This window comes from Geotrypetes seraphini, chromosome 16 (assembly GCF_902459505.1).
Source record: "Geotrypetes seraphini chromosome 16, aGeoSer1.1, whole genome shotgun sequence".
NCBI classification, from domain to species: Eukaryota; Metazoa; Chordata; class Amphibia; order Gymnophiona; family Dermophiidae; genus Geotrypetes; species Geotrypetes seraphini.
In genome coordinates, this window is record NC_047099.1 from 13,929,250 (window position 1) to 13,945,670 (window position 16,421).

Below are 16,421 nucleotides of genomic sequence, written 5' to 3' on the forward strand. Positions count from 1 at the left end.
ACCTCCTCTGAATATCATCAGTACCCAGATAACTTCTGGCTGATACCTAATACCCAGATCAGGACCGAATTTCTGATAAGCTAGGCAAGCTATAGCTTAAGTTCTTACACTACAAGGGGTCTTCAGGCCTCACTAGCATGAAAAATTATTAAACCTATGATTTGTTTTATAATTAATTAAGGGGGTCTTCTAAATGCTACAGCATAGGGACCCCTATATGCATAAATCCAACCCCGAATATCCTTGTATAGAAAAGTCCACCGTGACTTGCTGACCAACATGGGTTTAATATTGACCCACTAACTTTTTGAAAGAGTAAGCAGTTGATGTGTCCATTCCACTTTGGATATTAAAGATCTCTATCATATTCCCCAACACCATGTTAAGGGGACCTACAGTTTTTAACCTTTCCTTATATGAGAGTCAATCTATCCCCTCCATTACTTTGGTCACCCTTATGTGTACCTTTTCCAGTACCACTACTGTTTATCTTTTTTGGGAGATGCAGCAACCTGATGTTCTAGGTGCAATCACATATCGGAGCAATACAGATCCATTATGATGCGCTCTGGTTTTTAATTTATTCTTTTCCTAATCGTTCCCAACATTCTGTTTCTGCCTTACTTAATTAAGTAATAGGCTTAGTTGGGACCTAACACCTCATAGTTGATTGGAATTAATTGAAAGTTAGACACACAACTGGCTAGGCATGATTCTATAAAAGTTAAGTGCTTAATGGAAAGTGCAGTTAAAATGGGGTCGCTGAGCTTGAAGAAGGACACAGTACTACTCGAAAGGGTCCAGAGAAGAGCGACTAAAATGATTAAGGGACTAGAGGAGTTGTCGTACAGTGAGAGATTAGAGAAACTGGGCCTCTTCTCCCTTGAAAAGAGGAGACTGAGAGGGGACATGATTGAAACCTTCAAGATAATGAAGGGAATAGACTTAGTAGATAAAGACAGGTTGTTCACCCTCTCCAAGGTAGTGAGAACGAGAGGGCACTCTCTAAAGTTAAAAGGGGATAGATTCCGTACAAACATAAGGAAGTTCTTTTTCACCCAGAGAGTGGTGGAAAACTGGAACGCTCTTCCGGAGGCTGTCGTAGGGGAAAACACCCTCCAGAGATTCAAGACAAAGTTAGACGAGTTCCTGCAGAACTGGAATGTACTCAGGTAGGGCTGGTTTCGGTTAGGGCGCTGGTCTTTAACCTAGGGGCCACCGCGGAAGCGAACTGCTGAGCATGATGGGCCACTGGTCTGACCCAGCAGCGGCAAATTCTTATGTTCTTAGTGTAATCCCTGGCAATGTTTTCTGGTCTATCATTAAAGGGTTTTTCACAAGAGAGTGCAAGCACATGTCAACAAAGGCAATAGAAAAAATATTGCAATTTATTTAAAATATATTTTACATTTCTTTGTATCTTAAATAACACATTCAGGTCCAGACCAGTATATTAAAAAGTGTGCCAATTTTTCTAGAGATCTCAGCTATCCAAAACATTGGGCCTAATTATTTATAAAAGACACCTACAGTTAGGCACCTAGATTGGTTCTCCAACTTGATCTAGGTGCCTAACTTAGGCTGACTTTTACAAAACTGTGGTAGGAATTTTTACCACCGGTCAGTGAGGTCAATGCTCTGATGCTCATAGAATTATTATGAGTGTTGGAGCATTTACCTCACCCACCCATGGTAGAAACCTCTTCCAAGGGCTTTGTAAAAGGAGCCCTTAATTTTTTAATTGGCTCAATCAACACTGGGGTGGATGGGAGGAAGGGGGAGATACTGCAAAGGGGTAGAGAGGGTTGAGAAAAGGAAAATGTCATAGAGGGGAGGGAGAGAGCCTGCAAAGAGAGGGAGAAATGTTAAAAACTTATGGTGGAAGGAAGGAAGGGAGAGATGTTTGACCCAGGGCACAAAAGAGGGGGGGGGGGTTACTGGGAGAGAGGCAGAGATGTTTGACATGGCAGTGGAAGGGAGAGAATGCTAAATGGGGGAAGGAAGAAGAGAGATGTTGGACCAAGGGTGCAAGGGAGGAAGAGGGAGAGAGACGTTAAACTAGGGGTGTATGAGAGAGAGGGAAAGATATACAACAGATGCTAACTTTTAATATAGTGATTATACGTAATATGTCCGTTTTGGAAATTTACATCTGCTATCTTTACATTTTGCACAATACAAGTTTGTAGTTTAATACGCATCCAAATAACTTAAAACAATAATCTTAAAAACAATCCACAAATGACGTTTTCAGTCACAAGTGACCCACAGGATAGAGACCAAATAATGTATACAATGAAAATGGCCCAACACTGGCCATGTTTCGGGTCCCTGGCTGTCTTGAATATATTTTTAAAAACCCATAAAAGTCACAAAATATCTAAGAGGTTAAGAGGCTACATACAAGCACCTCAACTCACAAGACTGCAATGCACAATGCAGGGAGACATGCATCTCTTTCTCTCTTTTTCTGATGTTGCGCTGTGGCTTCTTGGAGGTTCAGTTTAATAGATTTCTACATATCTCTAGGAGAGCATGGCATAGTGGTTAAGAGAGATTGGTGCAGTGGTTAGAGCTACAGCCTCAGCCATAGGCAACGGAATGCTTTTTTGTTTAGGGGGCTCCACCCTAGACCCCGCCCCAGACATGCCCAAGCTCCACCCCAGACCTCACCCCCATAATAATTGTAAACACCATTTCTTCCATTCATTTTTCATATACACACAATATAATCTTATTAATAATTCACAATGGTAACCATAAAATTAAACTACACAAAGTGCACTCTTTTTCCCCTCCCCACCACTGCACAGCATTTCTTCCTCTCTCCTCCACCCCCATGTGCAACGTCTTCCTCTCTTTCTCTCTCTCTCTCTCATTCCCTCCCTTGCTGCAAAGGGAGTGGGGAAAGAGAAGGATCCAGGGTGCCTCTCTCCCACCCTCTCTACTGCCACATCCAATATTTCTCCCTCTCTTATCCCCCGGACTGTGTGCAGCATCTTCTGCCCCTGCCCACCAGCCCCATGTCCAACATTTCTGTTTCTATCACCCCTCTCCAGCTCCATGACACATCTCTTCCTCCATTCCCTCCACCACCATGTACAACATTTTTCCCTCTTGCATCCATTTCCATCTGTCCCACTATTTTCTCTCCACAACCATATCTAACATTTCTCTCTCTTATCTCTCGGTGCCTCACTCCTTTCCCTTCACATATCCAAAAATTCTCCTCTTTTTTCCTTTTCCCATGTACACCATCTCTTTCCCTCTCACTCATACCCATGATTAACAATTCTCCTTTTATATTCCCTCCCCAACCTCAGCATCTCTTTTCCTTCCATCTCTTCCATCTTATGTCCAAAGTTAATTCCCCCTTATTCCCTCCCTTCTGTGTCCCAGGTTAGTGCTCCCTCTCTACTGTCCCAAGTTTGGGCCGCCTCTCTCGCTTCTGTGCCCTAACACGTCCCCTCTCTCCATTCTGTGTTCCAAATTCATGCCCCCTCCCTCATTTATCCCAAGTTCATGCTCCCTTCCTCCCTTGTCTCAATGTGCCCCTCCCTCCTGTGTCCCAACATACCCCTCTCCCTCCATCCATCCTGTAACCCAAATGTGCCTCTCTTCCTCCCTCCCTTCTGTGTCCCAAGTTCATGCCCCCTCCTTGTGTTCTGGCAGGCTCTAAAACATCCAAGTAGGTCTCCTCCTCATTCTTTCTAGCTGCACTTCTTTTTTCATAAAGCCACAGGCAACAGCAGAGTATGGCCAGAGGTACTAGTGTGCTCCCAAGTATGACATCTCTCACGTCTCACATTCCCCAGTCCATATTGCCTCCGCCTTTTCCTAACCATGTCTTCTCTTTCTTCTCTGCTTTCCCCGTTATCCATCTCTCCCTCCCCCTTCTGTCCCCTCCCTGAATCTCTCTCCCTCTCCCCATCTTGCCCCCTCCCCATCCATTTCTCCCTTCCCCCCCTCTGACTTCTCGCATGTCCATCTCTCCCTCTCTTACTTCCTCTGTCCATATCTCTCCCTTCCCCAATCCCATATGCTCCTCCCTTCACACCTAGCTATCGGTCAGCATGCCTGCTGGTCAGCACTCTGTAACACGCCCCTGCCAGATCTACTCCTCACCCCTCCCTCCTGCCTACTCACCAGCCCGCTGCGTTTAACTTCATACAAAAGCACTGCGCCTCGTTGCCGCTGGCCTCAGTGTCTTCTCTTCACTGTGGCCAGCCCTAGAGAAACCAGGAAGTTGTCAAAGAGGGAGGCCCGCAGTAGAGAGAAGACGCCGAGGCCTGTGGCAGCGTGGCACAGCACTTTTCTATGAAGTTAAACATGGCGGGTGGGTGAGCAGACGGGAGGAAGGAGTAGATGCCAGTAGAGGCGCGTTAGAGAGGCACGCTGTCTGGTAGCAAGCTCCCAGCCTCGCAATAAGTAGGGGGTTCCCCCCCACTGGATCACCTACAGGAGGGGCAATTTTGTGCCCTCCCCCATTCCAGCACCTATGGCCTCAGCACCCTTAGGTTGTGGGTTCAAACCCTGTGCTGCTCCTTGTGACCCTGAGCAAGTCATTTAATCCTCCACTGTCCCAGGTACATTAAACAGATTGTGAGCCCACTGGGACAGATAGGGAAAATGCTTGAAGTACCTGTATGAAAACTGTTATGAATCTGGTTGTAAAACTAGAAAAAGTCTCAATTCCTTTCCCCTTTTAATTTGTGGTTAGTTTCAGGGTCTGTCTGTGTTCTGCTTTCATTAACTGCGCAGGATGGATCTGTACTAATCAGGCTTCTTTAGTTTTTCAGTAGGTTTATTTATTTATTTGAAAAAATTATATGCCATATAAGGCTTATACGGTTTACATAAAAACATACATAAGATTTGACATTACATTCATGTTCAATAAAGGGAAGAACACTTTACTCTTCAAAAACCATCTCATACAAAAAAAAAATCTATTGCATTAAAGCAGGGGAGGGAACTCCGGTCCTCGAGAGCCGTATTCCAGTCGGGTTTTCAGGATTTCCCCAATGAATATGCATGAGTTCTATTTGCATGCACTGCTTTCAATGCATATTCATTGGGGAAATCCTGAAAACCCGACTGGAATACAGCTCTCGAGGACCGGAGTTCCCTCCCCTGCATTAAAGCATAAGCAGGTAGTAACATTTACACATTATCTCATCATAAGAAAGCATTTACAAACAGTTGCTTTGCATCAGGGGTGTCAAAGTCCCTCCTTGAGGGCCGCAATCCAGTCAGGTTTTCAGGATTTCCCCAATGAATATGCATGAGATCTATTTGCATGCCCTGCTTTCATTGTATGCTAATAAATCTCATGCATATTCATTGAGGAAATCCTGAAAACCCGACTGGATTGCGGCCCTCGAGGAGGGACTTTGACACCCCTGCTTTGCATCCTCTACTGACAACATAGGGGTCCTTTTATCAAGCTGCGGTAGAGGTTTAATGCACGTAATATCGCACGATAAACCGCCTGAAGCTCTAGCCGCTAACGCCTGCATTGAGCAAGCGTTAGTTTTTTAGCCGGCAGCGGGGGTTAGCGCGTGATGAAAAAAGTCCGACGCGCTAACCCCGCTTGATAAAAGGAGCCCATAATGTCATCAATTTGGGAATGACCTCAATCACCTGGTGTTGTGTTTTCCTAAGTAGATCCTTGTTATGTGACTCATGGATGTTACTGCTATTCCAGTTGAATTGCTCTTCAGGTCCTGGATGATATTTGCAGTGTTCTGTATTACTTCACAGTATGCCTGTTACTGGATTTGGGATTTGGATTTAGATCACACCTTTCTCAGTAGTAGCTTAAGACAAGTTTCATTCAGGTAGAGTAGGTATTTTCATCATCCTGGAGGGCTTGCAATTTAAGTTTTATACCTGATTCAATGGATGGTTGAGTGACTTCTCCAAGATTAGGGAGCAGCAGTGACCTCCCTGGTTCTTAACTCGCAGATCTATTAGGTACAGCTAATACGAATAGCACATATTATCTTTATTAGCTGTACCTAATATTTGGTAACTCGTCCCCTTACTAGTCTAGCAGAGCTGAAGCCTGGTGGCCATTTGGCAAACTACCATAAACACTAAGGTTTATGGTTGCTAGTAACCTCAGGATTTTTGGTCAGTACTGCCGAAATATCATTGTTTACATGGCCAACAAGAAGATGCTGGACTGGCAAGCTACGTTTTAAAATACCGCCACATATTTCCAGAATACTGCAAGTATTATTTTGTTCAATATGTTGTTTACATAGTAACATAGTAGATGATGGCAGACAAAGACCCAAACGGTCCATCCAATCTGCCCAACTTGATTCAATTTAAATTTTTATTTTTTTATTTTCTTCTTTGCTATTTCTGGGCAAGAATCCAAAGCTCTACCCAGTACTGTTCCTGTGTTCTAACTACTGAAGTCTTCGTCAAAGCTCACTCCAGCCCATCTACACCCTCCCAGCCATTGAAGCTCTCCCCAGCCCATCCTCCCCCAAACGGCCATATACAGACACAGACCGTGCAAGTCTGCCCAGTACTGGCCTTATTTCTTCAATATTTACTATTATTTTCTGGTTCTAGATCCTCATTGTTCATCCCACACTTCTTTGAACTCCGTCACTATTTTCCTCTCCACCACCTCTCTCCGGAGCGCATTCCAGGTATCCCCCATCCTCTCCGTAAAGTAGAATTTCCTAACATTGCTCTTGAATCTACCCCCCCTCAACCTCAAATTATGTCCTCTGGTTTTTGCCATTTTTCTTTCTCTGGAAAATATTTTGGTCTATGTTAATACCCTTCAAGTATTTGAACGTCTGAATCATATCTCCCCTGTCCCTCCTTTCCTCTAGGGCAGGGGTGTCCAATGTCGGTCCTCGGGGGCCGCAGTCCAGTCGGGTTTTCAGGATTTCCCCAATGAATATGCATGAGATCTATTTGCATGCACTGCTTTCAATGCATATTCATTGGGGAAATCCTGAAAACCCGACTGGACTGCGGCCCTCGAGGACCGACATTGGACACCCCTGCTCTAGGGTATACATATTCAGGGCTCCCATTCTCTCCTCATACGTCGTCTGGCACAAACCTCTTATCATTTTCATCGCCCTCCTCTGTACCGCTTCAAGTCTTCTTACGTCCTTTGCCAGATATGGTCTCCAAAACTGAATACAATACTCCTTTTCTTTTGTTTTGTTTTTGCATATTTCTCTGGAGTGCATACAATGTGCATAGACCAATCAGTAACAGAAGTTTAATTTTAAAGAATGGTGCTCATACAGTGAGGAACAGTATTCTTTTTAAGCTGCACTAAACATCCAATATCTGAATTTTATTCAGAGTAGCTATAATCTACATGTGAATAAGCAGAAAAAGCATGGCATTCTTTCCAACTTCACTGTGAGCGTCTATATATATCGGCTTAAAATGTTTATTTACAATGCACTAGACGCATAAAATTGCATAAAATCATGTTTCAACTTTGAGCAGGGAGATGTAGGGAAGAAAATTAAGACTTTGGGGCCAAGGAAGGAACAGGGATAAAAAAATGCACTTCACTGCGGGAACAGAGAGGGGAAGGGGATGGAATGATAATGCAGGGACGTTGTGGTAAGTGGATGAATTTTTATCCCCGGTTCACTTGGATTTACCTTGGAACAAAATTGTTCCTTCAATGTCAATTAAATCATATATTAAATGTTCCATAGGAAAATATTTCAGTATATTTGTCCCAATCAAGTTGATTTTAAAATTCACAATCTATGGCCTTCTTTTACTAAGCTGCAGTAGAGGTTTCTACCATGGCCCGAGGTGCTCAATGATCTGGCACTCAGAGGAATTCTATGAATGTCGGAGCATTTAGGCCCGTATTCTGTAACTGGCACCTTTGTTGGCAGCTACCTTAAAAGCGGTCGCCAATCGCATGTCAATCACTCGACAATGATAGTTACAGAGTCACACCTGAATCAGCCATGATAGGTAGCTGAAATGTAGGTCCAGAAAACTCTGGCCTACATTTCAGCTACCTATCTATGCCGCTGTAGGATCCTAAAGCCAGCTTGCAGCATCCATAGCTGATCGTAGTTATTCCCAATCAGCTGAGCCAGCAAGGCTCCATGAAGCCATGGCTTCGTGGAGTCCTGTTGGCTCAGCTAAATAGAGGGAAAATACCCCGCCATAATCAGCTGAGCGTCTGTGACAAGGGACCCTCAAAATCGGCAGGAGGGATGCCCACTCCCTCCTACTGGAATCCCTGAACCCCCCCATCAAAGTCCTGCAGCAGGAGGGATGCCCACTCCTTCCTACCAAAGCCCCTGAACTTCCCCTAGTAGTCCTTGAACCCACCCTTGAAGTCCCATGGCAGAAGGGATTCCTACTCCCTCCTGCAGGCAGGCCCCATGATCTCAATGACCCCTCAAATGCCGATACTCCTGAGCCCCCACCTTGACACACCCCAAACCTCCACCCTGACACCCCCAACTCCCCATACTTTTTGTAGAAAGGCCGGCTGGAGGGATGCCTACACCCTCTGGATGGCTAGCCAACCTCTTCACAATGGCAGGTCTTACCCTAAGGCCCTGACTGACCCAGTGCCTAAGGCTCCATCCTGGTGCATTATGGAATACACTGGGAGGGGCCTAGGACTCCCATTGGCCACTCCCAAAGGAAAGGCCTTAGGCACCAGGGCCTTAGATTCCTTTTCTGGTGCATCCCATGATTCACCGGGAAGGGAAAGACCCTCCATTGTGAAAATGAGGGCCTGCTGAACAAAGGGAGTTGGCATCCAGCCAGCCTTACTACAAAAGGTACAGGGGGATCGGGGGGGGGGGGGTTAAGGTTTGGGGGATGTCAGGAGGGTTAAGGGTTATTGGTGGTAGGGGATCATGGATTTGGGGGGTCTGCTGGCAAGAGGAAGTGGGCATACCTCCTGGCATGAGACTTCAAAGTGGGGGTTCAGAGATTCTAGTAGGAGGGAGTGGGCATCCTTTTTATTGATGTTGGGGGGGTCCCCTGCTGCAGCCGCTCAGCTGATCATGGCAGGAGTATTTTCCTCCAAATCACTCAAAGATTTGGGGATACCTGCCAGCTCAGCTGATCAGCTTATGGCTCCTGCAGGCTAGCTTTAGGATCCCGTGGTGGCATAGATAGGCAGCTGAAATGTAGGCTGAGTTCTCCAGGCATACATTTCAACTGCCTCTCTTGCCCTGAATTGCGGCTAGGTAGCCTCTTTAGCCTGCCTAATGCTACTTCTGGAGTTTGCATGGCTACCTAGCCATGATTCCAGCAGTAGGCACTTCAACACTGCCGTTTTTTTGCCATTTCTCATGACATTTTTCAACTAACTTAGGCATTGGCAGGGCACCTAGGCATTGGCAGGGCACCTACCGATGCCTAAGTTTATGTGCTGGTTATATAATTTCCCTGTTAATGCTTTGGGTCATGGTAGAAAACTCTACCACGGCTAGTAGAAGGGAGTGCATGTGATTACTGTCGTAAGTGGCAGCAGCTCTCCTTTTGAAGACTTTTCAAATTCCTATTTCTATTAATTCTTTTCTTCAAAACACCTAGCACTTCCTTATTTCTCAAGCTGTAAATCAATGGGTTCAACATTGGGGTTAAAACAGCATAGAACAAAGCAAATAATTTGTCAACAATAGGGGAATGACTGGATTCAGGGAGTAAGTAGGTCAATGTGGCTGTGCCGTAGAATAGACACACAGAGGTCAGATGGGAGGCACAGGTGGAGAAGGCTTTCTGTCTTCCCTCTGTTGATCGGATTCTGAGGATTGTAGAAAGTATGCGAATGTAGGAGACAAGGATAAATACAAAGGGCATGAGGATCAAAATCACACTGTCTATGAAAATTGAAATTTCAATCTGGGATGTATCACGGCAAGAAAGCTTAAGGATGGGAGGGACATCACAAAAAAAGTGATCGATCCTGTTGGGGCCACAAAAAGGCAAACTAAAGACTAAGACAGTCTGTCCAAACATAGACACAATTCCAGTAATCCAAGAACCTCCCACCAAGTAGGCACATGTTGTCTTCTTCATGATGGTAGAATAATGCAGTGGGCAGCAAATTGCCACGTAGCGGTCATAAGACATCACAGCCAGAAGACAACACTCGGCAACCCCTAGTAAACTAAAAAAATACAACTGTGTGGCACAAGCAAAAAAAGAAATACTTTTGTCTTCCACCAGAAAGTTTACCAACATCTTGGGGACATTGACGGAGGTATAGCAGATCTCCAGGAAAGAGAGGTTCCTGATGAAATAGTACATAGGTTTCTGAAGGAGGGAATCTGTTGTTACTATGAAAATAATAGTGACATTCCCTAACAGTGTGAAAACATATATAAACAGAAATATTAGGAAGAGTACACACTGCACAGTGGGGTCACTAGAGAAGCCCAAGAGGATGAACTCTGTCACGAAAGATTGGTTTTCCCTGATCATTCTGATAGTGTCTTTCACCTAAACAGGTAATAATTGAGAAAAAATATCATTGGTGATAGCAGGACAAGAAGACATGGTTAAGATATACAGGGATTAAATTTGTAAAATAAGTAAGAGGCTGGTTTGAAAAGTCTGGTAAAAAAAAAAAAAAGTAAGTTAAAAATATATATATTTTTTATAATTTCAGAAAACCTATTTTTCTGATAGGATTGAAAATGTGGCCATCGCGATGGAGACTATGTTGAGAAAAATAACTGTGTTTTTAAAAATATATTTAACTTCATATTTACTGAACTTTTCAAACCTCCCTCATATATTTCAGTATATATATGTAAATGGCAAGGATATTTACTCCCACTCACTATTATCTCTAAGGGCTCCTTTTATCAAGTCGCGCTAGCGGGGTTAACGAGCGCAACGTTTTATCACGCGTTAACCCCTATGCTCAAGGGAGGCAGTAGCGGCTAGCACAGCCGGTGGTTTAGCGCGCGGTATTATGCACATTGAATCACTAGCGTATCTTGATAAAAGGAGCCCTAAGTTGGGGGGGGGGGGTGCTGTTTCATTATCACATTTTCAATAGTGAGGGACAGGCAAACTCCTCAGGAACCTGCCTCTCCCTAGCATTTGAAAACAAAATATTGAAGCACCGCCCCCTACTGGAAGCAGTGCGGTTGGAGAAATCCTACAAGGGGATAGTGTTAGTGGTTCGTGCGCACATTAATTTGGTGCGTGCTAAATCCACACTAAAATGCTTAGCGCACCTTTGTAAAAGAGGGCCTTAATCTGCACTCCAAGATTATCCCCCTGTTTTACTAAGGTGCGCTAATCAAATTAGCGCGCGCTAATCGGTTAGCACACCTTAGTAAAACAGGGCCTAAGTTCTTAAACAAGTCGACATTACATTTAAGTTGCCATTTCTCTGTGTACAGTATTTATACCTTCTTCAGACTAAGATGCAGAGAAATATAAACCTTTACACCAGGAGTAAACCTTTACACCAGGCGCGAAGGCCGCATGCGGCCCTGTGAAGTATTTTGTGTGGCCCCGGTCGAGGACGATGAGGTGTTTTCCTCTGCTGCCTCCGGGTGTTTACCGTCTTGCCAGCTCCCTCCTCTGTCTTGCTGCAACGTTTGCACGTTTGTGCGGCCTCAGAAAAAAATTTTTTCAGCCAATGCGGCCCAGGGAAGCCAAAAGGTTGGACACCCCTGCTTTACACCTTCAGGCTAAGAAGTTGTAAAGGTCTACAAATGCTTTGTTCCCACAGCAGGTTTCAAAGTGTAAGTAAAGACCTGAAGGTAGAAAGTGTGTGGAGTCTTTTTCCTAATACAGATGATTTCAAAATGGCGTAAATACCTGGTTACACTTGTATATTGTGACAAAAAGTGGTTAGTAAGAACTTATTGCACAACAGAATAGGCTCCTCATAGTACCCTATAGGTATTTAAATCTAAGCACCCTTTATAGACCCGTCTTTATAGTTTACAATACGCACAGTGGAAACAGCCAGGGTCACATGTGTGTTTGATGTGTTGAATGGTGATTAGATGGTGACTCCAGCTGTGAAGAACTAAGGCTGATACTGGGCAGACTTGTACGGTCTGTGTCCTGTATATGGCAACTTGGTTTAGGATGGGCTGGAGAGGGCTCTGACGGAGATTCCAGTAATTTGGAATGTGAGGACAGTGCTGAGTAAACCTTTATGGTCTGTGTGCCATATATGGCAAAACAGTTTGGGAAGGGCTGGAATAGGTTTTGGTGGCACCTCAGTAGCTGGAAAGTAGATCCAATACAGGGCAGACTTCTTATGGTCTGAACCCTGAAAATGACAAGGATGGATCAGTTCTTGCAAAGCTCAGGGGAAGGAGAAGACATCTTATAGAAGAACTTAGCAATTTAAATGTAATGACATATGCATTATTGGCTTAACCACTACTACTATTAAGGCTAGACTCAGATAGGGCACTGGTCTTTGACCAAAGGGCTGCCGCGGAAGCAGACTGCTGGGTACGATGGACCGCTGGTTTGACCCAGCAGCGGCAGTCCTTATGTTCTTATGATTTCTAGAGTGCTACCAGACAAACACATTGCTATACAGAGTCACAAAGGAGACAGTCCCTGCTTGAATGAGCTCACTATCTAATCAATCAAGGCAAACAGGAATCCAGGGTAAGGGTTACCATTGACAGAGGGTGATTAAACTGCTGGCTAGGGTGATGAGCACAGGGCAATGGGGATTTCTGTTATGAGCTGAAAGCAATTTCAAAAAGGTGGGTTTTCAGTCTACTTTTGAACAAGGTAAGAGGATTTGATTGCTGGACAGACTGGATGGACCATGGATCTGCAGTCATTTTCTATGGGGCTCAATTTCAAAATATTACAATGTCCAAAAAATAATATAAAGTGGCATTTTGACTTTTTATTAGCTAAAATGTCCAAATTACCATTTTCAAAACCCGTTTTAGATGGTTTTTATACTGTTTATCTGAAGTGCATATTTCTCGCTAGGGGGCATGTTTTGGGCAGGATTAGGAGAGAGGAGAGGAGATTGAGAGGGGACATGATCGAAACATTCAAGGTACTGAAGGGGATAGACTTAGTAGATAAAGAAAGTTCACCCTCTCCAAGGTAGGGAGAACAAGAGGACACTCTCTAAAGTAGAAAGGGGATAGATTCCGTACAAACGTAAGGAAGTTCTTCTTCACCCAGAGAGTGGTAGAAAGCTGGAACGCCCTTCCAGAGGCTGTTATAGGGGAAAACACCCTCCAAGGATTCAAGACAAAGTTAAACAAGTTTCTGTTGAGCAAGAACGTGCGCTGGTAGGGCTAGTCTCAGTTAGAGTGCTGGTCTTAGACCAGAGGGCTGCCGCGTGAGCGGACTGCTGGGCATGATGGACCACTGGTCTGACTCAGCAGTGGCAATTCTTATGTTCTTATGGATGTTTTTCTGAAATAATGGAACATTGCGGAAAATGTTCATAGCAAAACTTGGATATTTAAGGCTAGACCTCTTTCAATAAGTGCCAAAAAGGTGGCCAAACTGGCCAGATGACCACTGGATCCATAAAGGCATGGCCCCCTTAACTCCCCCCCCCCATGGTTACTGACTCTCTATCATCCCATAAAGATGTGAATATAACAGTACATACCAGCCTGCATGACAGCTTCAGATCTTCTGGCCAGTCCTATTAGAGTGTTCAGCAGGTCTGCAGAGTCTGTGGCGTAGCCTAGTGGACAGTGCAGTGGACTGCAGAGATATACTTATAGTGGAAAGTATGAGTCTACCAAAACCTGTCGACTATGTTAATATATAAGTGAAACCTGCAAGCATATGGGCAATTGTTGTGGTGCACATTTAGTTATTGTAGGTTAAGGGTGAGTTTTGGAGGACTCACCATACAATATTAGGGGTTATGGAGATATATGTACCTGGGACATTTTATGTGAAGTTCATTGTAGTGTCCCCTTGGGTGCCCCACTGCTTTGTTGGGATGTCTGTGTGGCAAGTCTGTTAAGAATGCTGGCTCCTCCTAATGGTAGGTTTTTGTGCTTTTTACATTTTTTTTAATGATTTAAAAAGATAGATGCACTGAAGACAAATAAAGCTAGTAAATGGTAATTTTCAAAAGAAAAAAAAAATATGTTTTTCTGATTTAAAAGGGTCATTTTTTTCTACCAGATTTTTGGACGTTATTTTTCCAAAACATCTAAACTCAGATTTAGATGTAATATTAAAATGTCCCTATATGTTACTATGTTGCATAAAACAGTTTCAAAAAAAGGTTTAGTTCCATCTGGGAATTTTAAGTAAGTAGGTACCGGGTTTTACAAAAGCAGATTTCTAAGGGGAGCTAATTAGGGAACATTACTAGAAAATTAAGGGGTTGATATTCAGTACTGTCCTGCCTAATTTCAGTGGCACTGCTTGGTCTTTGCCAGGGTGGTCCAGGGGCAGAGCCAGGGTTAATGTAATGAGTTACATGGCCACCGCCAGTATTTTACAGTATGTCCTTGCCATAATGCCTCTCCAGGTGCAGGACCAATGAGGCACAGGCCCAGGGCACCAGAGATAAAGGGCAAAAATTCTAGTCTATCCTATCTTCAAACCCGTAGAGGAATACATTCTGGACATTTTGGTACCCCTTATTATCAGTGTCCTGGGCCAGTACCTCAGCTGGTCCATCAGGAAGGGAAGATTGAAAGAGAGGGAGAGATACCAGATTGTAGGGTTGGGGAGGTGCCAATGCAAAGGTTGGCTCCGTTCACCACAATCCCTTGAGTCAGCCCTACCCAAGTGTCATTGGGAGATGCTAAGGAAAAGTGCTGAGCCTGAGATTTTAAAGAAATTATCATAATTTCATAAAAAGGCAGTTAATAAATCTAAATAAATAATACATACATAATTGAAGTTCATGAAAGATTATTATTTCTACAACATCAACTAAAAGTACACTGGATTTTCATTTGTTCTCACCTTTATCTTGCTTAACAATGTGAAGAAAACCACTATAGAACCAGGAGGAGGCTATAGTTGACAGGTATCTAGATTTATTTTCATTAACTTGACCACATTACTTTTATACCCTTCCTTTCCTCAAACTTTGCTAGCGGTTTTAGCGTGGGCTGGCAAAGTAATGTTCCGATGCTCATAGGAATACTGTTTTAGAGTCTCTCACACATATTCATACATATCGTAATTGGAGGTACAAGGGTAATTTCATAAATAATGCACACTATTTTAAAAATTTACATTTTATTTTTTATTTAAGTATTTCTTTACAATCCTTAAATATAGTCTCCCTGCTTTGAGTTGACTGAGTCCCAATATCTCGGAAGCTTCATTATTCCATTTGAGACACCGTTTTTGTTCAGTTGCCGAATAGCTCGGGTAACGGCGGAAGAAAGTTCTTCCAGAGATGCAAAACGATGTCCACGCATAGGTTGTTTCAACTTTGGAAAAAGGTCGACGTCTGGTGGACTCATGTCTGGTCTGTAGGGAATATGAGGTAACACCTCCCAGCTGTATTCGCGTAGTTTTTCAATGATGAGTGGAGAGCTCCAAATCCACACGACCAAAAACATTTCGAAAAGCTCAATCAAAAGTCAAACAAATCATGATTTTTGTTTATGATCATGAAGGAATCATCATCACCACAGACAAAGTTACATGTGAAGAAGTGTCACAGCAGTGTATTATCATGATTATCATGCAAAAAATGCACAGAAAAATGCACAAAACCTGACCTCAGTTACTCTTGGCTGGGCCACTTATTCTGCACATAGAGAATGTCGTCATTGAAAAACTACACGAATACGGCTGAGAGGTGCTCCCTACAGTCCAGACATGAGTCCACCAGACTTGAACCTTTTTCCAAATTTGAAAAAAACCTATGCATGGATATCATTTTGCATCTCTGGAAGAGCCTTTTTCTGCTTTTATCCGAACCATTCAGCAACTGAACAAAAACGGTGTCTTGGATGGAATAATGAAGCTTCCCAGATGTTGAGACTCGGTCATTGCAAAGCAGGGAGACTATATTGAAGGATTGTAAAGAAATACTTGAAAAAAATAAATTAAACATGTAAATTTTAAAAAATAGTGTGCATTATTTATTAAATGACCCTCATATTTGGATGTAATTGAGAGGCAGAAAATATCAAATGTGCTTCACATTTCAAAATTAATTTCTCTACCATTTATTCTGCTTACTGTTTGCTGCAGACAAGCAGTCAAGTTCAGCTACTTGGAGGGCAGCACAATTTAGAATTAACCCATTTTAGATGGTTTCTATACTGTTTGTCTGAAGTGCATATTTCTCGCTAAGGGGCATATTTTGGGCACGATTAGGGTTGATTTATGATTTGGATGTTTTTCTGAAATAATGGAACATTGCCTCTTACCTAGGAAACTCCAGCAAAAGTCTTACCTAGGAAATTCCAGCAAAATTTTGTCTGATC

At 43.4% G+C, this 16,421-nt stretch overlaps 2 protein-coding genes across 2 annotated transcripts in view; one reads left to right on the forward strand and one right to left on the reverse strand.

Annotated features, from left to right (window-relative positions):
* The window catches only part of LOC117350725 (lebercilin-like), a 73,279-nt gene that overhangs the window by 1,083 nt on the left and 55,775 nt on the right, over positions 1 to 16,421 (forward strand). The window lies entirely within an intron of this gene.
* Positions 9,490 to 10,464, reverse strand: LOC117349680 (olfactory receptor 10A4-like). Its single transcript, XM_033923273.1, has one exon. The coding sequence runs from the start codon at positions 10,462 to 10,464 to the stop codon at positions 9,490 to 9,492; it is 975 nt and encodes a 324-aa protein (XP_033779164.1).